Source organism: Balaenoptera ricei, chromosome 9 (assembly GCF_028023285.1).
Source record: "Balaenoptera ricei isolate mBalRic1 chromosome 9, mBalRic1.hap2, whole genome shotgun sequence".
Taxonomy (NCBI): domain Eukaryota; kingdom Metazoa; phylum Chordata; class Mammalia; order Artiodactyla; family Balaenopteridae; genus Balaenoptera; species Balaenoptera ricei.
The window spans coordinates 23840485-23868449 of record NC_082647.1 but is presented as its reverse complement, the minus strand read 5'-3'; the positions used below and the strand labels follow the sequence as shown (position 1 = coordinate 23868449).

Genomic DNA, 27965 nt, shown 5'->3' with positions numbered 1-27965 from the left:
CAGCGGCGGCGGCGGCGCGAGCGGCCATGGAGGCGGGCGCCGGGGCCGGCGCGGGCGCCGCGGGCTGGAGCTGCCCGGGCCCAGGTCAGAGCGCCCCTCCCTCACCACTCCATCGCCGCCCCTTCCTCCTCTCCATCTCTCCTCCCTCCAGGCCCCCACGTCCTCTCTCCCCTCCGCTGCTCCCCACCTTTACGTCCTAAGTCTTCCTCCCTCCATCCCGCCTCCCACCCAGGCCTGGTCTCCATCTTTCCGGGCTGGGTCTTCCCCACACCGGCCGCATCCTCCCTGGCAGTCCCTCCCCGGAGCCCTCTCAATCTCGTCTCTCCAGACCAACGGTACTTCCAGCCCTGGGGGCTCCAGACCCTGCACCCGCTCGGACCCCCAACTATTCTGAGCGCGGGCCGGGGGTGGGGTGGACGAAGTCCAGGGAGAGAATGTAGGGGAGGGGAGCGGCTCCGGTCCAGAGCCCCTTCCCACACGACCCCTGCCCGCCATCAACCCCTTCCCCTTCCACCTCACCCTTTCAGCCTCTTCTGTACTGGATCCCGCCCTCTGCCATCCCTGCCCATCTGCCCCCTGTCCCCTCTGGGCTAAAGAGACACACACCCTTTCTGCCTGTGCAAGGGAGAGGAGCCTGGAACGGGGGTGCAGGAGAGGTTGGGCAGTCAGGGCGGTGTCCCCGTAGGCCCAGCTTGAGGGACGGCCTGGGGAGGAGAGTCGCAGCTCTTGGCAGAGTGAGCCAAGTACTTCCACCGGGATGAAAAACCCAGGGCTCCAAAGGGCCAGAAGGTGTGTCCCTTCCCCCCGCCCCCAGCTGCGCCCCAGCCGCCCCTACCATCCCACAATCCCTCCTCTCTCCCTGCTCACAGGACCCACAGTGACCACTTCAGGCTCCTACGAGGTGTCAGAGGGTTGTGAGAGGAAGAAAGGCCAACGCTGGGGGTCCCTGGAACGGCGGGGGATGCAAGCTATGGAGGGTGAGTTTTCCCAAAAAACTTTCTTTCCATCCCCCTCACCCAATTTCCCTTCACTTCTCCTTCCTCCCTCTGACCCCCAAAACTCTGAGCCAGGACACAGCCCTTCCCCCCAGTTCAGCTCAGCCCCCTCCACCCCTTCTCAGGGCTCAGGCCTTGAGGGAAGTTCAGGGTACATCCCTTTGGAGTCCTAATCACCAGCTAACCAGGTTGTGTGTCCCGGGGGAGCTGCCAGACAGAAAGAGGCCTCGTTGGACAGAGCTTTGAAGCAGCCTGTCAGCAGGGGGTTTGTTCTCACTGCCTCCAGACCCAGATCCCAAGCTGTCTCTTATTTTGAAAAGCAGGGAAACGAGCACGTGAATTGTCTTTCTGGTGCCACCACCACTAACTTCAAATGGAAGCCTTGTGGCTTTGGTTCTCTAGGCTATCTTACCGCCTGAAAGAGGGAGCCTGGGAGCGGGGCCGGTGAGAAGGCCAACCTCCCAACACACATGTATCCCCACCAACACCAGGAGCCTGGAAGGATGCTGGTCCTGTTTCCAGGACTTCCTGTGAAGGGTCCCTATGCACACTCAATATGGACAACCCTGCTCCCCCAAGGGGGACAGATGATGCAAGGAGTCCCAGATGAATCTTAGGCTGTGGTTATTGGACAAAGATCAGAGATTCCAAATTTTAAAACAAAGCAAACTATTACCATCCAATAAGATTTTCTATTTAGAGGAACTGCACTGCAGCAAAGGAGGGGGTGCTCGCCAGCCAGAGGCTGAGGACTAGCACACCCCAGTTTCTGAACGCGTTAAAATGTCAGGCTATCTTTTATACACAAGTACAACCTGTGACTTCCCCCTTAAAACTGCCTTGTGGTCAGCAGGGAGATCTCCTGACACTCAGCAGGGAAAGAAAAGTGGACCTGGTAGAAAATTCCAAAAAGGCTATTTGATAGAATATATTTGAAAGGGCCCGAGTGTTTGTCCAATAAAACATTTAGAGTCATTTCATTCAGATGTTCTCTTTCTCTACCTATTGACAGGCAACCCTTTCTTATTATGGAAAGGCTAATTTCTCACAAGCTACCCGGATCATTTGTAAACTTTGTACAAACCCCCAAACTATAATTCTTGCCCTGTTTGGCTTAAAGATACATCCGGTGTCTGAATTCTTTCTTGACTACTTGTCCTGCTACCCAGAGACAAGGATGGAAGAAGCCGGTATCCTTGTGCCAGCTTCACATGGCTGAGCCAGCACCTGGCTGCCCAGTCTGCCCGAAGGCAGTACTTGGAGGCCAGCAGGGGCGACATTGGTCCAGAAAGGGCCCGGGAGGGGGATGGGCTACCTCCAAACTTGACTCTCACACCTGAGGGCTCCTCATGCATGCACATCCTGCCCAGGGGCTCCTTGGGGGACACCAGGTGGCACTATTATACCATCTCTGCCCTGGGACAGTGAGTTGGAGGGCCCTCTAAGGACTGTGGAAAGGAAGTTGGCTCTTACTCGCTGGTGGCGGGGCGTGGGTCTCTCCTAGGGGAAGTGTTACTCCCAGCTCTCTACGAGGAGGAAGAGGAGGAGGAAGAAGAGGAAGAAGAGGCGGAAGAAGAGGATGATCAAGTGCAGAAAGGTGGCAGCGTGGGCTCCCTGTCGGTTGGCAAGCACCGGGGCCTGAGCCTCACGGAGACGGAGCTGGAGGAGCTGAGGGCTCAGGTGCTGCAGCTGGTGGCAGAGCTGGAGGAGACCCGGGAACTGGCAGGGCAGCATGAGGACGACTCGCTGGAGCTGCAGGGTGAGCGCCTGTGATGGGGCCGGAGGGCCTGGGCCCAAAGGCCCTGGATCCCAGGCCTGATGCCAGCTTCCCCGTCACTGCAGGGCTCCTGGAGGATGAGCGGCTGGCCAGCGCCCAGCAGGCAGAGGTGTTCACCAAGCAGATTCAGCAGCTCCAAGGTAAATCCTAGCGCTCGGACTGGAGGGCAGGTGGTCATCCGAGTACTTTTTTCTTGAGGCTTTGGCTGAGGCATAGCAGACATAACAGACCATTGGAACCGAATTCGGTACTTTCTCCTCATTTTCTTCTACTATTCTTGCCCTTTTTTCCTTGTCTCTCCATCCTCCTCTTTATCTAATTTCCTTTCTTTTTGCACCTCTAACTGGCTCTTCTGTTCCCCCTCCTTCCCTTTCTTGCCCTCCCATTTCACCCCCTTTCCGAGGCTCTCTCCTTTTTCTCTCCTCAGTCTCTCCCCCTCACACCTGCATCCCTTTTTCTTTGTTCTCCTGGTCAGTGCCACAGGTAGGTAGTCAAGGTTGAATTCCAAACCAGATTGCTTTTGCCTGTCCCTCCAAGGGCATCATGGGAAGAGCAGTGAGCCAATGAGAAGTGACTGGAGGGGACTCTCTGCATCTTTTAAGGGAGGCAGATGAGAACGCTTCTTTTGCTCCCTAGGACCGAGCTGGTGGCCCCAAAAGCCCTTTCTTCTAACACCCACGTGCCTTTGTCTGGGAAGCAGCAAGGCAGTCGTCCCACATTCCACTGCGCCGCCAAATAAAGAGGCAGGTTTTGTTACATCTGTGGGCTTTTGGAAGGTTCCTGGGAGCTGTCCTAGAAAACTGCAGGGACTCTCCAGGGAGAACTGAGATCAAGCCAAAAGAGAAGTATAAATGGAAAAAAAAGGAAGTCCAGCAAGCAGGCCTGGAGAGGAGCAAGCCAAGGTGGGAGAGGAGAAGGGAAAGAAGATGTAAGCAAAGGTAGATGCAGGAAAAGTAGACAATAAACAGGCTGAGGTGGGAGGGGAGGGGAAGGAGAGAAACTGCAGAAGCTATGTTGCTCAGGGAAAAGAGTGTGAGCATTGGTCTCAGGTCACCTAGATTCTTGAGCCCAGCTCTGCCACATAACAAGCTTTGTGATCTTGGGCAAGTCACTTTTATCTCTCTGAGACTCAGTTCCTTAGCTGTAAAATAGGGCTAATTTAAATGTTTTGTCAACCATTTATTGAGTGCCTATATACTTGGAGGACCAGCTATGAACGAGATAGACCAGATCCCTCCCCTAACGAGTACATTCTAATGGGGAGAGGCAGAAAATAGACAAACACCACCAGTTCAGGTGGCAATAAATGCTATGAAGAAAATATAACAATATGATATGGAGAGACAGGGTAAGATGGAAGTTTATTTTTGATAGGGTAGTTATAAAAGTCCTCTGAGAAGAGGACATTTGAGCTAAGAACTGAATAATGAGGAAGATCTGAGGGACGTGCACACTGGGCAGATGAACCAGCAACTGCAAAAGGTCAGAGGCAAGAATGAGCTTCATGTGTTTGAGGGACAGAACAAAGGCCATTGTGGCTGGAGCAAAGTGCATGTGGAGGACTTGGGTAAGAGAGAGTTCTGAGAAGCAGGCAGAGTTCAGATTACAGAGGGCCTTATAGGTCAGCTGAGAGGTTTGACTTTTATTCTAAGTATAGTGGAAAAACATGGGAGGGTATTAGCCAGGGCTGGAGGGATATGATCCACTTTACATTTTTATTTTAAAAATAAATTTATTTATTTATTTATTTTGGCTGCATTGGGTCTTCATTGCTGCGCGTGGGCTGGTGGCGAGCAGGGGCTACTCTTCGTTGCAGTGTGTGGGCTTCTCATTGCGGTGGCTTCTCTTGTTGCGGAGCACGGGCTCTAGGTGCGTGGGCTTCAGTAGTTGTGGCACACGGGCTTCAGTAGTTGTGGCTCGCAGGCTCTAGAGCACAGGCTCAGTAGTTGTGGTGCACGGACTTAGTTGCTCCCCGGCATGTGGGATCTTCCCGGACCAGGGCTTGGACCTGTGTCCCCTGCATTGGCAGGCAGATTCTTAACCACTGTGCCACCAGGGCAGTCCCCACTTTACATTTTTAAAAGAGCACTTCAGCTACTGTGTGGAAATTGGATGAAGAGAAAGGGGTCAAAACAGTGAATCTGGTCAGCAAATAACTGCAATAGTCCAGTCAAGAGATAATGGTTGGTTGGATTAGAGGGATTAGAGCAGTAGAAATGGAGATGATTGAGAATGTAATTTGAAGTTGGAGTTCTCAGGACTTGCTGAATTGGATTGGGGGATAAGAGAGACATGAAATATGACTTTGCCTTGAGAAACTGAATAGACGGTGGTGTTATTTATTGGAATGAGGACAACTTGACGAGGAACAAATTTTGGGGCCAGGGTAACCATTTAAGACACGTTTTCTACATGTTGAGTTTGGAATAGCTATTGACATCTCAGTAAATATATTAAGGAAGCAGCTGGATATATGAATCTAGAACCAGGGAAGAAATCAGGACTGGAGATATAAATCTGGGAGTCATTAGCATATAGATGACATTTGAATCCAAGGGAGATCACCATGAAATCACATGGAGAGATATAGAAAGAGGAGAGAAAAGGGTCTAATCCCAGGGGTACTCTAGAATTTAAAAGTCCAATAGGGGAGGAGAAATGAACAAGAGACTGAGGTAGGAGGGACTACTGAGGCATCTGGTGACCTGGAAGCCAAGAGCAGAAAGTGCTTCAAGGAGACAGTGATCAGCGGTGGCAGAAGTTGCTGTCAGGTAAGATGGCCATTGGATTTGGTGAGATGGAGGGCTCTGAGACATTTCAGTGAAGATAGAAGCCTGATTGTATCGGGATCGAAGAGGAAAGGGGAGGTGAAATGGAGAAGGTGAGTACCCATAATTCCCGTAGTCATGTCTTGAAGAGAAGCAGAGAAATAAGGGAAATGAAGTCAAGGGAGAGCTTTTGGTGTTTTGGTTTTGGGGGGATGGGTCACAGTAGATCATGTTGGTCTGATGGAGGAAAGGATCCAGTAGAGCACTAGATCTCATCTGAGCGCGGGGGTGGGGTGGGGTGGGGGTGGGGCTGCGGGTCTGGTGAAGGCGCCCAAACCCCACCTCGCGGGAGGAAACCGAGTCCTTGCGCACGCGCATTGCCCGTTTCCGCCAGGAGGGGGCGCGCGCGGCCTCAGAGGTAGCTGGTGTTGAGAGGCCGTTCTGGCCGCCGCAGCCCCTCGGGGGCTGGGACCGGCTGGCGGCAGGAGGCCCCCCAGAGAGACCGCTTCCGGGGGGGGCGGGGGAATTCTGGCGAGATGGAGGCCATAACCAGTGAGTGAGAACTGACTTCACTGTGTCCCCCTCTCCGGGTCTTCGGCCTCGCCCCGACGGCCCCAGCTTCGCTGTCAACCGGCGCTAGCTCTTCGGAGCCCTGATCAGGACCTTCCACCTCCCAGCCAGGCCCGCCCCGCCCATCTTGCCGATAAGCCCCTCCCTGGGGCCTGCTTGCAAGCCCCACCCCTCCGCCCCTCTGTTTCTAATTAAGAGCTTTCTGAGGCTGAGCGCGACCTTCCTCCGTTCCCCAGTGCATGTGAGAATGTCATTTTTTAGGGCTAGACCCCAGAGGAGAACCTAAGGGGGATTTGAACCCGAACATTGAGGGCAAAGTGGGGAAGTAGAGGTTGGTCAGCCCTCCAACAGAAAACCCACCCAGGCCTTTATCCTAATGGCCTGTTGACTTGTGTGTCCGTTCGGTAGTGGAAAGAGCAAGGACTTTGTTTCCTTCAAACAGGAAGGAAGTCAGAGAATCTAAGTGGAGATGTTTGGACTTGGCACAGAGGTGATCAATTAATACTTGTCGAATAGACTGAAGAGAGGAGACAGCTAGGATGGTTGTAGAGAAGGAGAGACTGGCAAAAGATGTGGCCGGAGCCGCCCATGTGAGGTTGGCAGGAGACCTACCCCCGTGCTACTCCCACCCCGCACCCCCGCCTCCGAGACACCTGGTCCGCTCAGCATTTATGTCTGCAGTGTGTCCAAATATTTCTTCTCAAACCTCCATGTTCTGTTCTAGTTTTTAAAAAAATACCCAAACATGTAATTCTTTTTTTTTTTAACATCTTTATTGGAGTATAATTGCTCTACAGTGGTATGTTAGTTTCTGCTGTATAACAAAGTGAATCAGCTATACATATACATATATCCCCGTATCTCCTCCCTCTTGCGTCTCCCTCCCACCCCGAACATGTAATTCTGTACCCGTGGTCCTCAGTAAAAGTTTGTGGACTAGATGTATCCCTGCCTCATTTATGCATGAATACAGCAAATATTTATTGAGTGCATTATGCTAGGTTCTCTGGCAGATCCTGAACCTGTAATGGTGAGAAAACCAGACATGTTTCCTGTCTCCATGAAGCTTACAAGTGAAGGGGAGACCAACGTTTTATATACACACACACACTGCAAAGTACAAGGGGCTATGAGAGCATTTAATGGAGGGCTTTGCTTAATTTTTTGAGGAGGTTGGGGGAGAGGCTAGGGAAAGTTGAAATCTGAAGGGTGAGTAGAATGAACAGGAGTCGGGGGCAAGGGATGGGGACAGTGTGCCTTGCAAAGAGTTTGTGGGAAGGTCCTGACCCTCCCAACCCAATCCTCACTAATTCCCGAATCCGGACTCCCAAATTTTGAATTCTCTGTTGGTGGCAGTGCCTTTTACTCTCGCTCCACTTTTAGGTTCTCCTGATCCTGGATGGGTACCTCTGTCCAGAAACCTTGAGATGCTCCACGGATACTGAGAGCCCTGACATGTTTCTTTTGTAAATTAAAACCTATTATAAAATATAGGCTTGTTGTGAAATGTCAGACAGCACTGATATATATGATGTGGAAAGTAAAAGTCCCTCTCACATGCTGTCTCATTCCTCGGAAGCAACTATGCTGTATGGTTTAGGACATATATCTTTTCAGATCTTTTTCTATGTCTTTGTATATTTGTGTTATATATTATACATATGAATATTTTTTGCAAAAATAAGATAATACCATGTATTTTACAGCTCATTTTTCTTCCTAGTTAGTATATTATGGAAACTTTCTCATGTCTTCTCTATAGATCTGCCACTTCCTTCTAAATGGCTGACAATATTCTATTTTACCTTCTTCAATTTAAGCTATCCCTTATTGATTGGCATCTAGGTTATTTTCCCATGTTTGGTTCTCATGAGATGAACCTATATTTGAATTTCAGCTGTGAGCTCTAAATACACATTGTTTTGGGACCAGTACTTACACAGGCAGTTCATGGGAGATCTGAGGCTCTGTGATTTCTAAGTTCCCAGACTGAATAGATGAGAATAGTCTGTGTAAATTTTTTTAGTAAGGGGCTTTTTGGAAAGACTCAGGGCATCAGTAAAATGCTGTAAATTAGGTTTGGTCTTTAACTGTCAGGCGATTTCATAGAAGCTCTTAATACTTTTTGTTTGGAGTAGCCTAATTTGTTTTTGTTGGCAAACCTCAAGATCTACTTTTCTACTGCACCTTGCTACGTAGACTCACTCTGTTCTCTTCTTAGGTATTCCCTTTATTCCATATCAGGTGAAGCTATACCTCTCTGATGGGGTAGAGAGCAGGTTGTCAGGAGTTTCCAGATAAGAAATAAGTCTGCCTTTAACTTTGTGCTTCTAGAATATGGTAGATTAGTTCACTTGTCCTCTTGATCATCTCAAGATTGTCTTCGGGCTTTGCAGGTGAGCTGCGGTCTCTACGGGAGGAGATTTCCCTGTTAGAGCGTGAAAAAGAATGTGAACTTAAGGAAATAGAACAAGAGTTGCATTTGGCCCAGGCTGAGATCCAGAATCTGCGGCAAGCAGCGGAGGACTCTGCGACTGAACATGAGAGTGACATAGCCTCCCTGCAGGAGGATCTCTGCCGGATGCAGAATGAACTCGAGGACATGGAGCGCATCCGAGGAGAGTATGAGATGGAGATCACCTCCCTCCGTGCAGAAATAGAAATGAAGAGCTCTGACCCATCCAATAGTTTAAGTCTCTCAGATTTCTCTGAGATGCAAGGTATGAGAAAGCCAGCCCTCCTCCTGGTCTGTCAGTCAAATCAAGCAGAGGGAAATAGTACACAAGAAGATGGTGGAAGGTGGGCTTAGATCATGAATTGGGAGCCTCTAGAAAAAGCTTCCATGTTGGATTCAAGACTGTAAGAGAGAAAAACTTGATGTCATATAACCAGTCCATAATGGTGTAAGAAATAGCACCATGGAGCTAGTACCCTGAGAATTCTTCCTCAGAGAGCCATTGGGCATTTGTTGATTTGCCTATGCTAAAGCCCTTCCTGGGAAAGTGGCCAGTTCTGGGGTGGGCGTATAGGGGCCGGTCACCTTGGAAAACTTCCCACTGCTCTGGCATCATGGTGCTTTACTTGGGTCACTTTCTGTGTGGGTTGGGGTGAGGGGTTCCCAGTACTGCTCCCAAGTCCCAGAATGCCCACAATGCTAATTTTTAGCCTCCTTTAGCCCTCCCCAAGTAGAAGCTTTAGGGGGCAGCAAACCAGAGCACAAGACAGCTGGAGAGGAACAGAGGTTATTTCCAGTAATACGTGAGTACTCAAAAGCTTAGAGCTCTGCTCAGAGTCTCCCAGCTAGTTGCTAGGCTTCATGACATGAGAGCGTTTGCCTTTATTCTGAGGCTAGATTTATGATCTGGGTATAATGCGAGGCCCTGTACTAGGCCAGGTCAAGCAGAGGCAATCAACGAGGAATCAAAGAACTGCAAGTTTTCCCAGCTGTAGCAGGCCTCTCAGAAGCGCTTTTGGACTGGTGTACTAGGAAAGGGAGGCCAGCACAGTGAGAACGCTTGGGCTGGAGTTAAACAGACCCGAGTTCAGAATCTCAGCTCTGCTAATTAGCAGGATAAATTGCCTGGTTATTATCTCCCTGGACCTCAGTTTCTATAGCTATAAAAATTGATTAATAAAACTTTATAGCTGGATGGGATTCTGGAACAGGAAAAGAACCTTAGGGAAAATGTAGAAAAATCTGAATGAAGTATAGAGTTTAGTTAACAGTAAAGTACCAGTGTTCATTCCTGAGTCATGACAAATGTACCCGTGGGAAGATGTTAACAATCGAGGAAACTAGGTGAGAACACTCCCGGGGAATTCTGCAGTATCTTTGCAACTTTTCTGTAAATCTAAAACTATTCTAAAACTAAAAGTCTATTTAAAAAGAAAGAAAGAAAGGAAGAAAGCCTTAAAGGACTATTTTGGGAATTAAATGAAATGCCTAGTGTATTGAAAGCACTCACATACAACTGGATCTGAGGCTGGGCTCATCAAGTCTAATGCTTAGCACGTGGTTGGTTTTCATTAAAGATTAGTTTCCTTCCTTCCTTCTATGATAATCTGGAGTATGCCGAGGACTTTTGATTGGACTAAAGAGGGAACATTAGAAGTGAATTTCAGGGTGTTGAATCTCAAAGCAGGTAAGATAGGCCTTGTGCTCTAATTTGAGCAAGTTAGTGTTCTCTAAATATCAGCAGAGTTAGTATTCTGAGAGAAATAATTCTTAATCATGAAGAAACAAAACAGATATGAGTGTTTGTTATCACAGCATTAAAAAGTATTGGTATCTGGAACTTAGGGACATGTGCTGGGACATTTCAACCAGATCTCTGCTGATGCCTGCAGATGATTTGTAGGTTTGGTTGGGGTGGGCTTTTTTGTCAGCAGATAAAAGATCATTAGAAAGAATTCTTGGCCATGTACAGGCCGCTGGATTTGGTGTGGTAATAAAGGAAGTAAAAGCCCGGCACTGGCAGTATGACATCTGGCAGTTAGCACTCTCAGCTTTCTGTACTAAAAGTGTAAGAGGAAACTAACTGTAAACAGTTGAATGGAAACTTTAAATACAGTAAACCAAAAACTTACTTAAACCCTCGCAAGCTCCTAAAACTCTCAGGACTCTGTCTTGGTTGGTTTTTTTCCCCCTGCCACCCCTACCCCACCCCCTTGGTTGGGGTTTTGAAGATGGGCACACAGGGCAATCTTCTGGGAAGTTGAAAAGAAGGGCAGCTAACTGAAAGAGGACAAAGACTCACTGCAGTGTGGAACTTTCCGGGCCCTGTCTTCTAAGCCTCTGCATGTGGTATCTCATCTGTCTTTAGAAAAAGAAACTCTTCAGCTTTCTGCAGCCAGATTTCTAGGCAGGAAAACTGGGGGCTGGTCACCAGTGCTTCCTCCCTGGGATCTCACCTCTCTGCCTGTCCTCTGCAGAAGAGTTGCAGCAACTGCGGGACCGCTGCCGCTTCCTGAACGAGGAGTACCAGGCCCTTCAGGAGAGCAACAGCAGCCTCACGGGCCAGCTTGCGGATCTGGAGAGTGAGAGGTACAGCCGGAGGCTGGCGGGGCTCTTCAGGACTGGGCTTTTCCCTGAGTAGAACTCAGGTGAAGGCAGGTACCAGGCTAATGAGCCTCCCTGCGGTCCTGGTGAGCCGGTCCTTTCCATGGTATCCAAAGGATATGGATACTGCCAAGAAGTAGGTCTTGGGGTCCAACTCCGATGTCTCAGGACTAGAATTGAGTGAGTTCTAAAATTTAGTTTTCTTCCATTCTAGGCATTAGGTCTGGTTTGCTCTGCCCTAGAGTAGATAAGAAGCAATTCCTTTGTTGTCCTCCCAGGCTTGATTCAGTCTAATGGTATATCACCTCCAGATTGGAGCTGGCGTGACTCCAGGCCCAGCCTCAAGTCCGCCTGGATTAGTACTCTTAGGGTCTCCCAGAGCCAGACATGCCTTTGCAGATTGAGGTGCTGGGGACTTTTTCTATGATCTCCTAGGTGTGCTTGAGAGGTGAGTCACTGTAGAAGGCTCCTTTTGCCTAAAGTGAGGGCATCAGGACCAAGCACGCTTGGCAGGTGGTGCCGGGCAGAGCTCTCTCCCAAACGTGACTCAGGGTTCTGGATTACAGGACACGAAGAGCAACAGAAAGGTGGCTGGGGTCCCAAGCACTACGGAATATGAAGTCAGCAGAGTCTCAGACTTCAGAAGAGGATTTCCTGGAGCCTGATCCTGAAATGCATTTGTTGCGACAGCAGCTGCTGGGAGCTGAGGAGCAGATGCGTGACATGCAGAACAAGGTAGGGAAAGGCAGGCCCCTTTACGGCCTCGCTCCCACCTTCTCCTGGCCTGTGGCAGCAGCATCTCCTTAGGCACGAGGCTGACAAAGGAGGCAGGTGCTGTGGCAAGAGATAGGACTCCAGGGTCTCACTTGCTGGCCTTTTACTGAATATTCCGGTAAAAGGAATGCCATACTCTGCCCAAGCCTGTTCCCAGAGTGCCTATGGTACCTGTCGTAAATCCGCCTGCCTGTTCCGTTTCCCACACAGTGTGAGAAATTGAGTTGTGAGTTGCAAGAGCTACAGCATCATCGCCGGACCAGTGAGGAGGAGCAGAGGCGGCTGCAGAGGGAGCTCAAGTGCGCACAGAATGAGGTGCTTCGGTTTCAGACTTCCCACAGTGTCACCCAGGTAAACACTGACAGGGGAAGGGCATCGGGGAGGGCAGAAGGGCCTACGTGGAGTCGCCACTTCAGGTGAGGATGAGCGCAGAGGAAGGCTGTGCTCTGCTGACTCTTGCCCTGCAGCCAGGGGTGTCATCTACCAGAGAGCAATTGGAGAAGTCACACAGCATTGCATTCTAGAAATGGTAGTCGTTATCGAGTGTCTGCCGCAGAAAAGAAACTAAACCGAAGGCCTGTGGGAATGCCTCAAGATGTCTGCGTCTGGAAAAGAACCACTCTGGTCTGGAGAGGGGTCCGCTGACTTGTGAGAGTAACCGTTCTTCCCACACCCTCCCCACCGCAGAGCGAGGAGCTGAGGACCAGACTCTGTGCCCTGCAGGAAAAGTACGATGCTAGCCAGGGTGAGCAGAACGAGCTCTTGAAGGTGCAGCTACAGCTTCAGGCTGAGCTCCGGCAGCTCAAAGTTATGAAACCCGCAGTCGTAGAAAGCCAGAGTGAGAAGGTAACAGCGACCCCGAGGTGAGGGGCCGCTTAGGTGCCAGAGGTTTGGGGGGAGGGGGTTAAGAGTTGAGTGTTGAAATAGCTCCAGCTGCCACCTGTGCGGCACCGCAGGTACGGAACTCCAGCCGCCCTCGAGTCCTCTGTTAGACGAGAGGACACCCGTAAGCGCAGGGCAGGGAGAAGTGGATTCTCAGCCTGTCTGTGTCTGAGAGTGACTCAAGCAGAAGCGTGAGTGGGTTGAGGATCCCGGAGGTACTGCCCAAGGCCCCCTGCACCGCAGGAGTTACAGTGCCGGCTACAGAAGCTGCAGCTGCAGTACCAGAACATCACGTGTGAGAAGGACAAGCTGCTGGCCGTGCAGCAGCAGCTGCGGGACAGCCTGCGCTGCCACGAGGCAGAGGTGCAGCACCTCAAGGGCATCGTGGCCTCCTTCCAAGAGAGCAGAGAGAAGGTAAAAGAAGCTTCAGGTGAGGGAGAATGTAGCACGGCAGAGCCTCCCATGAGAGGACAGGTCCACAGGAGGAGTGGGGTGGTGGAGTTCTGTGGAGGAGCTGTCGATGAGGGAGATAAAAAAGTGCTTCAAAAAAAAAAAAAAAGTGCTTCATGGAAACGTGATCTCAAAGGGTCACGATGCGCTCAGCTTCCTTCGATTTTAAATCAGAAAGGGCTGTAAAAAGGAAGCCGTTTCCCTTCCCCACCTTCCAAAAGAGGAAGTCCCAGGTCTCTGTATAGAGCCTGTTAGGGATTGGTCCATCTCCGGTAGTCCCTGCTGGGATGAAATTGGAACTGGAAAGGACAGGACCCTTTAGTCCCTGCCTGAGAGGAGAGAGTGCAGCCACGGGGGCTTCTGGGATGGTGGCGGGGTCTGCCTCCCCTGCCCCAGAATGCAGAGATGCACGCCCAGCTGCAGGAGATGAAGCGGCTGTACCAGACCAGCAAGGACGCGCTGGAGCGGCAAAAGCACGTGTATGATCAGCTCGAGCAGGACTTCTTGCTCTGCCGGCAGGAGCTGCAGCAGCTCCAGACCACCCAGTCCATCCCAGAGGACAGGGGAAAGTGTGCTGATGAGGTAATTGTAATTAAGAGAGGTGAGATCTCCTGAGCCTTGGAGAGCGGAGGTATAGAGGCAAAAGATGAACTCATCCAACCAACAGGCTTGATGGACTTCCTGTCCAATCACAGATGAATGTGGAAAGGCAGAAAACAGAGGCAGAGCCCCATGCTGTTAACTTTAAAACTTGGCCTTGACCTTGACTTGGAGCCCAAGCCACAGCTTAGTAGAATCAATACCTCTGGATCCAGTCTGAACACCTGAAGATTTCACACATGATTTCATTTGTGTAGACATTTATACCTTATTGTTAGAACTGTAGTGATATCTTGTCATTCGTGGAAAAGAACATATACATAGGCCCATGTACACAACTACGATTGTTAGAACTAGAAAGAGAAGGTCCAGTTTTCTGAGGCAGATTGTAGGTGCTCTTGTCAAAAGGCATGGTCTGTGCCCAGAGTGCTGACTGGGTATGAGAAGAACCCAGGCTTTTTCAGGATTTATTCTGTGACTTCAGAGTAGTTAAATTCCAAACTTGAATTTTACCCTCTTTAAATTGAACAGAATACTACTCTTATCTCACTTTCTTTTAGTAAAAAATCCTGGTAGTGATAAATAAGGCCTTCCTTCTTCACTTACCCTTTTTTCCATAGTGTGTAAAATGCAAGTCATTATTAGTTAGCCTTGTTGAGTACTTTGAGCTCCTGACCACTGACAGGAAATGGAAAAATGTTGAAGCATGATGCAAAAAAGGTGCAAGATTCCAAAAGATGGTGGAGCTAGTCGCCTTCTGCCAGAATACTCAGTAGCTCCTGCCACAGCCGACAGCAGGCTGTGTCCCCAGGGAAAGGCCTTCAGAAGACACAGAACTGGGGACGTTATTTGGGCTGCCCCAATAGTCCACCTGCCTTTCTACACCCAGGCTCACTTTCCCTCCCCCCCCACCACTCCCACTCCATTTAGAGGTCCAGGGGGTCCATAACTTGCTCATCACTTTCTCTCCTAGTGGAAGAAACTATGGGAAGGGAGAAGCATGCTGGCATACAGAGCCAGCCTCTTCTCTCCTCCTAAAAGAACATTGAGATTAGTTTGATATTAGAAGATTTGGGTTTTTGGAATCATGGGATGATTTAGTCCTCTCAACCCAAATTCAGCAATAGCTCATACTTCTCTAAAGATTCTTAAAGCTGATTATGAAAACAAAAATGGGGAAAAGTAGGGTGAAAGTAAGTCCTTATTGGTAAGGAGCATAATTAGTTATAGAAACAACTGGAGAGTAACAGGAACTAGAATTCCCTGCAGGGTGGGAAAATGGTATCTACCAGAGGAAATGGAGGTGGGGAAATGAGAAGGGAGGGGCGCTGATAACCTCCCTCGAAAACTGCCCTCAGAAAGAACTAGTAGGCAAAATTTAGAGCACAGCCAAACTTCAGTTCTGAGCAGCCTGCTGGGGTTCCCATTCAGCATCTAGGCCTGTATGGGCGCAATGCAGATTGGGGTGATCAGTCTAAGGTGACTACAGGGTGGGAGACCCTGGTGAATCACAAGAGGTAAGAGAACACGGAGTGCTCTGCTGACCGCACGGGGCAGAGAAGCGCCAGGGAGCCTGCCTCCCAGAGTAAGCACCCCTGCGCGCCCTGCCCCGTCCACAGTGTGACGCACTGCTCTTCAGACTGACAGAATTGCAGGAGAGGTACAAGGCCAGCCAGAAGGAGATGGCGCAGCTGCAAATGGAGCAGTGCGAGCTCCTGGAGAGGCAGAGGAGGATGCAGGAGGAGCAGGGCCAGCTGCACGAAGAGCTGCACAGGCTCACGTTCCCGCTCCCCAGATCTGGTCTCTTCCACAAGGTAATCACAGCCAGGGGCAGCTGCTAGCTGTGAGGAGCTGCCCAGGTGTGACTGTGCTTGGGAGAAGTAAAACGGTGGGGATGGAACTTTTTCTCTTCTTAAGCAACCACTCCTTACTTTCTCACCAACCTCCTCAAACAAAACTGTTCAATATAGCTGATTAGGGCTCTAAATCTGAAAATACATCCTATACTCTGGAATCTGTCCAGCATTTTATATTTAGGTATTTAGTCCGTCTGGAGAAAATGTACTTGAAAGCACTTTGCAAACTGCAAAATGCATCCAAACATATGGGTCATTACTACTCAACTAGCAGGGCTCCAAAGAGAGACTCCCCTCCTGTCCCAGATGGGCTGTGCAGAACCAGCCCCCTTAAGGGAAGGGTCCCGAGCAGGAAGGAGGCAGAGGTCTTGCTGTGTAACCACCACAGTTCTAGCCCCCTTCCTTCCACTCTGCCTCACAGAGTCAGGAGCTCCTTACAAAGTTACAAGACCTGTGTGAACTACAGACGCTCTACCAAAGCATGCAGGAGGAGCAGAAAAAACTGATACAGAATCAAGAAAGTATGTTAAAAGAACAATTAGAACTGCACGGAGCGCTGCAACGTTTCAAGGAGTCTGATTTCCGGGAAGTGTTGGAGAATCCGAAGGATTCCAAATGGCCTAAGTCCTCAAAATGTGGTCATAACAAGGTAACTATAGCAAGAGGCAGGGAGATAGTTCTGGGGGCAGCAGCACTGTAGGGAAAGGGGGCTCCACAGAGGGGTCAGAGTTCCGAAGGCCTGTTTTGCCAGGAGCAAGGATGAAGCTAAAGCTCTACCCTCTCAGCCACTCAGGGGCTCATTAAGATGTGGCTTTAGGTACGGCCTTAGCTGCTCCCTCAGATGGTTGCCCAGTTGAAGCACCGTGAACACTTAGAATCCAGATGACCTGGAAGTTTGTGATCTCCTGATAATTTGACTCAATCTCTTCAACATCTCATTTTCCAGACGTATTTGGAAGTAGATCAACTTAGTGTTTGTTTGGATTCCTTAGGACTGACTCTATAAACATGCCATCCTTTCCTCATGAGCTGGTTGGTAATCGAGAAGTAAGCTTTCCAGTGACCAAAATCTGTAACCTTTTGGCGTTCTACATGAGGCACATCTGAGGCCATTTATTTCCAAGGGAAGAATTACCAGCATGTGGGGTTCTTGGTAGTGACCTCACTGTCTTCATTGGAACTTTGTGGCAATAACAGCCAGGTCAGAGACGTTAGACTAGAGAATCCATGGGTCTCAAGCACCAGCAAGTGGTCATGCCTCTGAGGTCACCCTGAAGGAGATTTCTAGACAAGTCTGTTCAGGGTTGGGAGATGCATTTGGTCTGAGGCCTCAGTGGGTGCAAGGTAGAGCAGGTAGACAGTTTCAATTTATTGAAATTGAAATTTATTCGATTTCAATCTATTTGTTCAGATATTAGCCTAGACAGGCAGATAGAGGTAGGGAATAGCGGAAGTCCAAACTGAGATTTGGTCAGATTTCAGGGGTGTCAGATTTCAGCCTGGATAGCAGACACCAAGAACCAGGTATAAAATATTCCCTTAAAAAAAAAAAAAAAATTCCCTTAACCAATCAGATCTCATCCTGGGCATCAGCTGCCAAGAAGCCAGGCCCCGAGGGCCTGGAAAACATGCCCAGGGGCCAGATTCGGAATTGAGGCAGGCGGAGTCCCTCACTACGACAGGGACTTGTAGTGAGACCTTGATTCCAAGTCTGCATCTTCTGAGGAAGAAGTTCTTCACACGCTCATATTCAAGGCCAGGCCTGATTTTAGAATTGGGGGTGGAGGAGGGGACTGAGCCCCAGAGGTCAGGATAATGGATACACCTGACTGAGAAGAGGGGAGGGGAGGGAGCCCGAGTGACCTTGCGATCCACTCAGTGCTGCTCCAGGGAGAGAGGAAGTTACCAGAGCATGGAAACCAGCAGAAACGGGGGGCCAGAAATCGTGGACTGTCTGTCCCAGAGAGATTTTCTCCAGTGAGCAAGAAATTGACACGTGCCAGTTACCTGTAGGCGAAGTCAAAGATCTAGGCTGTGGTGAGACGGGAGGGTAGGTGTGCAGTGCTCTGACCTGTGCTCTCAGACATCCGCACCAGGAGGGGTGCAGCTAGAAGGACCGCAGTGTCTAGAGTAACGATGATGTTTCCCCACCCACTCCTGGCAGTCCAAGATGATCATCGCCCAGATGCAGGCTCTGCAGGAGCTGTACGAGGCCAGTCAGACCGAGCAGGAGCTGCTGCAGCAGGAGCAGGAGCGGCTTCTAGAGGAGCGGAAGAGGCTGCAGGCCGACTTGCAGCTCTGCCTGGAAGAAATGCAGATGCTCCAAGTCCAGTCCCCTTCTGTGAAAGTGAGCCTTGAGTCCTACAAGAAGAGTTATGGGAGCACGACCACCAGCAACGAGGACTGTCGCAGAGGTTGCAGCATTGATGACAACGAGAGCTATCACAAGAGTTACAACAGCAGCCAGGCCAGCGAAGGGAGCCTCCTCAAGAGCTATGACAGTAGCACCAGTACCAGGGAGTCCTATGGGAGGGGTTACCGCAGCAGCAGCATTGCCTGTAAGAGGAGTTACGGCACCAGCAGTAGCTCTGACACCCGTCACAAGAGTTACGTCAGCAGCAGCATGGACGACGAACTCGCCGAGCCCGAAGATATGGAGGTAAAAGTAACCAGATGTCAGGTCAGATAGGGGAAGAAGGTTCCTGTCTTATTAAGAGAGAAGTCACGGGGAAGGGCACAAGAGGTGAAGTGGGCAGTGGGCTCAGAGCTGAGCAGGGTAACTTACAGGAAATAAATGAGGTACTCTGCCCGCCTCATACGGAGATGCTCCATCTGGATGGAAGTCTAAGATTCAGGACTTTTCATCGACACAGTCATGGTGCTCTTTATGGGAAGAAATACAGGATTCCCCCTGGGCAGCTTCAGATCCTTGTGGCCATTGTTTTGCACCCAAGAAAGGGCCTAGCGAAGAGAGTGGGCGGAGGGCAGGGGCTCCTCAGGGTGCCGTCATCACTCCCCTGCCCTCCACAGCGCTTTGAGGACACGGTTGCCAAGGTGTTGATCAAGCTGCAGGGAGTGCAGGCCATGTACCAGCTCAGCCAGGAGGAGCACGACCTGCTGCAGCAGCGGATGAGAAACCTGCTAGACAAGCAGAAAGGGCTGAAGGAAGAGCTGGATGCCTGCGAGAAGGAATTCAAGGAGTGCGTGGAATGCCTCGAGAAGACCGCTGCCTCCCAAAAGGAGGAGCACGAGGTAACTGCTTTCAGGGAGGCAGGGTTTCAGGTAGGAGTCCCTAGAGCCAGAGGAGGTCGGAGCCCTTTCAGAGAGGCTGAGGAGAGAGACAGGAGCTCGTTGCCAGCTCTGTACGGTTGCCCTCCTCCTGGTCAGAGGGACAGAGCAGGGGCTGAACCCCGAGAGGCTGGGCGGTCTGCTGTGCCACTGATGGACATTTCTCAGGCGCCCACTGTGCTGGGATTTACTGATCGTCAAGACTCCTTGAATGATTTTTTTTTTCCCCTTTGCCACTTCTGTTCTCTCTTTTGTCCTAGAGCACTTCTGGAGAGTTGTATTTTTTTTACCTCCAATTTTCTTTAGTTTGTGTGTATTCCACCTTGTCTCTTCAACTAGATTGTAAGCACCTCAAGGACAGGGCTGTGTCTTCTTTTGGATCTCTCATAGTGCCAAGCAGAGTGTTCTGCATCCACTAGGAATGGGACAGAGGGCATTGTCTCTGACGAGTAGTCCTCTGTCCAGTGGGGGTCACTGTACGCATGGGAGAGGCTCAGAGAGCAAGAAACACGTGGGCCTAGGTTGCTTAGTATTGGTACCTACCCAAGGAGGCCATGATGTGCTGCCAGAAGCCAGGAAAGACAAAACCAGGGAGTAGGGAGCAGGGTTGGCACTTGCCTTTGTTTCCAGAGTGAGGTGCAGGAGCCCAGGTCCAGTCTCGGGAGGATACAACACAGTTCCTATAGTAATGATTGTACCTGTTAGAGAAATAGCTTGGGCAAAGTAGGAGTTCCCATCAAAAACAACTACGTAATAAAGCCCCACGGTTCAGAAGGGGTTAGCCCTTTTGTCATTCCCCCTGACAGTTCACAGTAAAAACGTAATTTTAGTCATCCTTTTTTGATCATGTTAGATGTAAATCATCAAGTGCCTCAAGTGAGGGAGAACCTCTAAAACTGCTTTAGAGGCTCATTTTCAACAGTTTAATGTTTTCTGTATTATCTACGTCCCCCTGGGCTTTAGCAGGGAGATTTCTGAAGCAGGGGCCAGGCTGATCACGTAGGCCCAGCTGTGGATAACTGGGCCTCCACTACCAACAGATCAAAGAACTGCAGGCCAAGCTGCGAGAGCTGCAGCTACAGTACCAGGCTAGCGTGGATGAGCAGGGGCGGCTCCTGGCCGTGCAGGAGCAGCTGGAGGGGCAGCTGCAGTGCTGCCAGGAAGAGCTTCACCAGCTCAAAGAGGAGAGGTCCTCTGTTACCAAAGAAACCAAGGGAACGAATGGCAATCAGAACATGAACGAGAATGCCAATGGGGTTAAAAGTAAAAACGTGGCCAAGCCAAGCCTGGAGAGTTCTGAGGTCAGCTTTGAGACCAGAAAGGTGAGTAGTAACCTTGGTAGCCAGATAAGCAGAAAGTTAAAGGGGATGCTAGAAAGGAAAATCACCTTCACCACCATTCCGACCAGATGAGGTATTTGTAGAGAAGCTTCTGGGATCTCTAATGTGTCTAGAGTAGTTCTATCTTAATAGCAATTTGGTACTCCCTTTTCCCGTGAGGTCAAGGGGAGAGTGGAATACAGACCACTCAGACCTGGAGCCCCTAGGCTGGATGACTGTTTCAGTTAGACCAGTGCAATTTTCTGGGGCCCCTGTTGTTCTTCTTGGGTCACATGCCCAAGAGAAGGACCAAATGGATGGAAAGAGAGGGATTTACTCAAAGCAGTTGTGTACATATAGGTGGAAGAGGACTGGATAAAATGGGGGTCACCAGGCAGGGGTAGGAAGCAGCAGTTGAGGTGCAGAATCTTTAGCTCTGGGAACGGTTGGAAATGGCTAATGGCCAGATAGATGTGGTACGAGTCCAGAGAGGCTGGGTGTGGCTACCCCCTCCACACTGTGCGCAGGACATCAGTTCAGTCCCAGGACACAGTGCTGTCTGTCCACTGTGGGAAGCAGCGTGTTCTTGAGTTAGTTAAGCATCGTCATGAGGGTGGGCATCTTCCCAGGTAACAGCATCCCCCATCCTGCACTGCCTCCGCCCCACAGAGTCTGGAGGTGGTGCTGTACTACCAGGCCAGCCACATGGCCTTGGACGGTCAAACGAAAGAGGAAATAGAAGAGGAAACGAAGGAGGCAATTGAGGACGAAACAAAGGAGTCCTGGGATGAACTAGTTTCTGAGCCATCAGGTCCTAGAGAGGTTAAATTCAAAGAAGATCAGGAGGAGAGATATGAAGAGTTCCACAGACAGGAGGGTAAGGAAGAAGAAGACAACCAAGAGGAGGAGGAGAATGAAGCTTCAGAGGGAAGCAACCCCCTCAAGCTTTCTGAGAGCAAAAAGGTAACCACAGCCAAAGGCAGGATCATGTGGGAAATGGGCTCTTGGGCGCAGGTGCCCAGCGTTCGGGTGTGACCCAGCCCTTGGATGGACTTCTACAGGAGTAGAGGCCAGCAAGCTCTGAGGCATCGCACTGGGGAAGGTGGAGGTGGAGGTGGGATTGGAGAGAGCAGTCTGCGGGAAAGGCTGTGGAACTGTCGCACAGAGAGCACCTTCTCTGGGAACCGGGGCGTGCTGTTTGGAGTCCTGCCTCCTTTCATTTATGTGGTCATAACCCTCATTACTCACTTCAGGAGGGTTCCTCGCCCTCCCCTAGCACCGCACCACGCATTTCTGTCAGCCTGGGCGAGTCACCCAGTCCTGCTTTCCCGAGGTGCCCTATTAGGGCTGACCTCTGTTGCTGTGAGGGGTGTGGAGAGGCTGCTGTCGCCTGCCGGGCTCTATGTACAGGGCATGAGAGTGGGGGCCAGGGCCGATCGGAAGTGATAGAATGTTTCCATCTGTACAGCAGGGCCATTGGCCAGTCTTGGGAGACCAGCCGGAGCCCTGACCCCTTAGTTACCACATCTGGAGAGGTCGGGTGAGAGTATCCTGGGTAATGTACCAACTGTACAAAAATATTTCTGTATTTTAACAACTGGTACATCTATACAGGAACATACTAGCTGAATCTCTGCCCTGGTTGAAGTTAACTGGGGGCTCTGACTTCCGAAGGGTTTGAGTAGTACCTGAATAAGTCCTCAGTTTGCATTACAGCTTCTTTCTGTCCTTTTAAACACAGGGGAAGAAAATAAATCTCTTGTGGTGGGATGTCCCAGTCAGCTCGAAGGTTATCTGGAATTTTCAGCAGTTCAGTCCGTTCAGTCTGCAGCACTGGCTAAGGACCCAGTTACGGTTCTCTATGTCAACCTCATGGCAGAGGACCATTGTTTAGGACGTGAAACGTAGGAGTAACCACAGCCCCTTCCCCAGTGTTCTATTTCTTTGAATTCTTCATACCCGGCCACATGCCGGTTCAGAGCCTCATAGATTTCCTTGCCTCATGTGCCAGCTTTCTAAACACGAAACTGGATTTTTCTACATCACAATCAAGGACATTCCTTGTGTCTGCATATGGAGGTGTCCCTTTGCCTCAGTGGGTCCTGCATCTTTTACAGGCAGCTCTGCTGGCATGTGTGTTACCGCCTGCAAATTCATTTTCTCTCTGGAAGATGGTTGCAGTCAAGAACTAGCCCTTCTCCATTGTTAGCTTGTTTTAGTGCGTTTTGTCTCACAACGACAGCATCAGACTCCTAGGGGATGTCCCAGAACGCTGAGACTTGGTGGCAAACAGCCAGAACATGCGGCTAACAAAGGGACAGGTGGCCTGGCGGGAGGCTACCCTTCCTAGAGTGACCCAGGCAAAGTAGACATCCTGCTCATCTGGAAAGCCCCGCTTTACTCTCTGGAGCTTCACTTTTCCACAGTTACTGACCTACAAGAAAGATCTAGGTGCAGATAACCCTTGCTTGACAAGATATAAGAGGGATATGACCAGCCAAAAATGTGGCCCCGAATTGGACCTACGCCGCTGCTTAACCCGTGCAGTTTTGCATCTCCTGTAGGCGACCCACGGGAAGAACCAGGCCCGAGGAGCGGAGAAGAAATACCGCTGCTCTGGCTTACCTGTTGTTTAACCTCTTGATCTCTTTCTCTTTTCCCTTTGTTTTATCATCTTCATTATCTGTTGGATTCATGTGTTTATGTCTTTTTATACCATCTCTCATCTCTGGTCTTTCCTCGTGCCTCTTTCTCATTTGATATGTTGCAGCCATCCCCTGCCCCCGATCCCCCCATCTTCTCCTTGCCTCTCGTAGGCCTGGTGGTCATATCGGCTTTGCTCTGGTGCTGGTGGGCCGAGACGTCGTCCTAACGCAGGTACTGGTATTGCGTCCCCTCCTTCTGAGGGATAGAGGGAGGGTGCAGGTTGCCCTGGCCTCTCCTCTTTCCCTTTTCTCTGAGCCGCTTGCTTCTTGCTTTTGCCATTTTACAACAGGTGATAGTCAGGTCTGAGTTTTAGCCCTGGCTTTTCCTTGGGCTACTGCAAAGCCCATAACATCTCGGAGAATGTCTTCCTAACTTGTACGGAATTGGAATGCTCGCCATTGACATAGTTTGAGTTTCTGTACTCTGGCTGGGAAAAATTTGAATGATCCCAGCACTGTGGCTACTTTCAAAGCTCCCTCGACTGCTTCCGATGAGCTGATGTCTGACCGCAAGGCTGGCCTGGCTGCCCTTTGTCTTTGTTTAGCCCCAGAGCCAAGCTCTCACTACGGTCGCTACCCAGGATGGCAAAATAAGGAATCACTGCCTCCCCACTTGGGTGAGAGAGGAGGTCTGGAGAGTTGTGATCCCCAAAGGTCATTTGTATGAGGACAACCTCGATTCGTCCTTCAGCCTTGGCATCAAACTCTTATCATATTATATACTTTCTACTGAGAAGTTCTCTGGTTTGGGGATTCTAGTCTCCAAAAAATCAGAACAAGAATGCCACATCCCTTTTGGGGGTCAGATTCTATTGTAATTGGCTTCCCAAGCTAGGCTTTCTGGAGAGAATGTGGTATTGGTGAAAAGTTTCCACTAACCAGAAATGCAGTGTTTTCAGGGAACCAAACGGATATATTCTGGGCACCAGTCCATGTAATCTGATCTGTCAACAGGACACCAAATTCAGGAGGTAGAATGTAGTCTTATGGCCCAAGTAGAACCCTTCCAGAACCCATAAACTTTTCTCTCGTGGCCTGTTTTGGCTCCTTTCCCACGCTCACCCTGCCACTCCCACTCCCCCACCCTCTCTTCTGACATCCCTGTAAAAGGAGTGTAGTTGGCTCACTGCATAGGTTCAGGGTGACCGCTGGAGCATTTGTGGGTAGCATTTATCACTATTTCCTTTTCTGTCCTGCCTTTTTTCCTCCTCACTTTTTTTTTTTTTTTTCTCTTCAACCCTTCTCCTTTCTTCTTTTAGACATTCCAGTTACTCACCACGGTCAGCCATTAACTCCTTTGGTGAGAGGGGTCTCTCCCTGTACCTGTTCCTCCCGGTACACTCCCAGATTTCTGGGTCCGTATGGGATGAGACCCAAAGCATTCAGCCATAACCTTTCACCAACTCAAACCCAGCCAGGCCTGACCAGAGTGAGAGGAAGGAACTCCTGGGTAAGCGTCCTCTTGGAGGAGCCTTTTATACCCAGAGCCTGGCTACGGCCCAGCATGCGGCTCCCATCCAGAAACCGAGGCAGCAGAGTAGAGTAGAAGGTGTGGCTGACAAGCGGGCAGACAGCTTGGGCGAGTCTGTCTCTCTTTCTTAGGGCTTAGTCCCAGTGGGCAAAATGCATAACCTGAACATTAGTTTCTTCAGATGTAAGGAAAGGACGATAAATCCTCTGGCTTCCTCATGCGAGGAACAGATGAGTTCATTTATATGAAGGTACTTTATAAATGATAAAACACCACATAAATAATAAAAAGAACATACTCTTACATAATGCATACTATATGCCAGGCACTGTTTAATCATCTTATAAGTATTAACTCATTTAATTCTCACAATAACCCATTGAGGTAGCTATCGTTTTACGTGTGATAAAACTAAGGCATAGAGGGGTCATGTAATACAGCCAGTAAATTGTGAATCAGATTCTAAGGACTTAATATTAGCATCAGATAAAATTCCAATCCTGTTTCCCTTTATCATCTCTCTTCATTGGTTGCTCCCAAGTAAGTAGGAAGACACCATACAGCAGCCTCTTCGTGCAGCCTCAGATCACGTTAGCTCTCTGATAACTAATATCACATTGCTAACTTATTTCATGTATTGTTTATAAAAGCCCTTTGCACATTGCATATGCTAAGCGTTCTCTCCCCGTTCTCTGCCTGCAGTTGATTTTTTGGATCCAAGGCAGAATTTTCCATTCATCTCTATTAGATCTAGTCCATTGTCCACTGTTCTCACCTATGAAGCTTTGTGTTTATTTTTAATCTTGACCCTGTGGTTTCAAAGCACTCACTTTTGCAACCAGCTTCACCTCATCCTCAGGGGTGACCAGCCACCTTCTTATCTTCACCCGAGTTACAGGTGAGGGCGAGCCTCTAGAGGGTCCCTCTCCAGGCCCTCATCCAGCTCATCAGTCACGGACAAGTGGTTGCACAGCAGGCTGCCATCAGCCTGCTCTTTACTTCTGTTTTCTCCAAGGAGGTGTTTTAATGACCCTGGTGCTTGCCTCCCTGGGCCAGTGACCAACTTCCTTCAGTCTCTTTCAAGGACATCATTCTCCACAAACGGTCTGGGCTGCCTAACAACCTCATGTTTGCTGTACTCTGGTGCACTTTCTTCGCTTCCCCCCAAGTCTTATCATCCTCTTGAGTTCACTTTTCCTCCGTCAAGCATTTAATGATGCTGCTGCATTTCCCAAGGGCCCAAATTTGCCCTCTTTTTCTTGCCCTGGCATCTGATCCTTTGCTGCAACCATTTGGATTCTCTGAAATCTGCTTCTGAGCTTGCTCCTACACGCAGGAGCTGGTTCTTCTCACCCCACGGGGCATGAATACAGGCAGCCAGCTCAGGTCATCCACGTAGCGTTGTTCCAGATACCTAGTGGTGCCAGGACTAAACCCACATTGTCTGCAGCGGTTACCCAGGAGATAAGAGAGACTGGACCATGATGATGTTCCTGAGGTATCTCTCCAGCACCAGTAGGCAGGGGATCTCTAGCTTAGGGAGGAGTTCAGAAGGCTGGGCACTCACCATTTGTCTTTGGTCCCCACAGAACATGTTTGGGATGTGGAAGCCTATGGTGTTCTTGGCTCTTGCAGCTGTGGCTCTGTATGTGTTACCCAACATGCGACCGCAGGAGACAGAGTTCTGCCTCATGGAGTGATGGCAGGCCTGGGCCAGCCGAGGGGGCAGATCCGCAGTGGCCACTACCCTCAGCTTTGGGCAGGACACACTGTGCCAGAGCCCCCACCCCACCCGTATGTTCCATGTGTCCCCATCTCCTTAGCCTCAGCCACTCAGGCCGGAAAGGCTTGTTGTGGGGAACTGCTGGCTCCCATCTCCTGCCTCGTGTAAGAACCTGGGTTCCTTGTAATTAAATATCAGCTGAATCACATGAGACTTTGTGGCTTTTTATTTGTTAGCTACCTCACAGCACAACCAGAACAGAGCAGTTCCCCTTTAACCAGGTGCTCACTTAAGGCTCTGGCTCCTACGTACGATTTCTCACCCTACAAGTGACCTCAAAAATGAGGCTGAGGAAAAAAAACAAAGAAAGAAAGAAATGATGCTGGCTCCTTGTGCTGCCAGCCGAATCGCAGCTGGATTGGTCTGTACCTACTAACCCTAATCTCAAGGAATTTACCTAAGCACAGAGAAATGGAATGATCTGGGTACTTGTGTGACGGGGGCCAAATGACCTTCCCTTGGGTCTCGTGCCCACGTCTGTCTACTGCGAGAAGGGTGCCCTGAGAAGATCTGCGTGTGGGCCTTCGTGGCTTCGTTCTTATGACTTCTCGAGGGATTTGCTCTCGGAGATGACTTAATAATCACTCAGGGTCCCAGCAGTAAACTAAGGGAGTTCCCTGGTGGCCAGGTGGTTGGCATTCCGGGCTTTCACTGCCATGGCCCGGGTTCAATCCCTGGTTGGGGAGCTGAGATCCCACAAGCTGCACAGTGCAGCCAAAAAAAAAAGGCTTTAACCTAAGAGTTGTTAATGAACAGACTATGTACAGAAGGCAGAGTTTGGAGAACCAGCGAGGAATAGTGAAGTCCCCAGGCACCAGCAGCAGGGGAAACTGGCTACCGTCGCAGGCCTGAAGGGGAAAAGGGAGCAAGCAAGAGCTGGAGGCCTGGCACGGGGCCCCAGACACACATGGTGGCCATAGGGGGGTGTGGCCCTTATCAGAGCCATGAGGAAGTGGGAAGTTTATGTGCTTCCCCCACCCTCTCTTCCCACTCTCCAGTTCCCTGTTGGTGTGTCTCATTAGCTGATCCCAGCTGGGAGCCAGAGAGCAGAGATGCCCAGGTGACAGTCTTTCAGGGTCAGCCTCCTGGAGTTCAGAGCCGGGCAGAGGATTGAGAATGGATCTAAGTGGGAATCAGCAGAATGATGAGGGTAATTTATGAGTGTTCCTGTTGACCTTCATTCCTGCGGAACCTTTTGTGATTGGTTGTTCTCATCATGAATGTTTCCATATGAAAGCCCCCAAGTATATTCATAAGCCATAGTGGGCAGAATGGCCCCCGTGACTGCTGGTTTCCTGGGACCCTCTCTGCCTCCTTTCTACCTGATACCAAAGGAGTTTGTTTCATTCACCCAAATATACAAAGCAACACATACCTATAGAGTGTGTACTGAGGTGGGCACTGCTGAGCACTAAATGAATTCATTTCTTCCACAGTGTTTCCCTAGGGGGAGCAAGGACATTTAGAATTAGGAGGTTTTTAAATTGTGTGCAGCCCAGAGGAGTGACCAGGCTGACTGGGAGTCCTCCTAGCAGACCTGGGGCCAGAGCTGAAATCGTGACCTGCCCTTATCACAGGGCTGTACCTAGGCAGGTTGAGGGCAGTGCCGTGGGTCCCTTTTGCTCCCTCTAAATGACTCCTCTTTAAAGATAAGGCTCATTTAGGGTG

General features: G+C 50.1%; 1 protein-coding gene across 5 annotated transcripts; it reads left to right on the top strand.

Moving 5' to 3' along the window:
- Positions 1 to 17: 17 nt before the first annotated feature.
- On the top strand, positions 18 to 26445 carry CCDC136 (coiled-coil domain containing 136). 5 transcript variants are annotated; one of them, XM_059933457.1, is made up of 18 exons: positions 18 to 84; positions 870 to 977; positions 2500 to 2754; positions 2838 to 2912; positions 8507 to 8830; positions 11043 to 11154; positions 11736 to 11904; positions 12154 to 12294; positions 12631 to 12789; positions 13069 to 13239; positions 13672 to 13857; positions 15495 to 15689; positions 16153 to 16380; positions 17896 to 18390; positions 18762 to 18983; positions 20060 to 20341; positions 21008 to 21301; positions 26104 to 26445. In XM_059933457.1, exons 1-18 carry the CDS (start codon positions 27 to 29, stop codon positions 26212 to 26214), a joined length of 3585 nt encoding a protein of 1194 aa, XP_059789440.1. In that variant the 5' UTR covers positions 18 to 26; the 3' UTR covers positions 26215 to 26445. The 5 variants fall into 5 exon arrangements, with proteins under 5 accessions (XP_059789440.1, XP_059789436.1, XP_059789437.1 ...); XM_059933453.1 differs by lacking the exons at positions 12631 to 12789; positions 13069 to 13239; positions 13672 to 13857; XM_059933454.1 differs by lacking the exons at positions 12631 to 12789; positions 13069 to 13239; positions 13672 to 13857; positions 15495 to 15689.
- The last annotated feature ends 1520 nt before the right edge of the window (positions 26446 to 27965 follow it).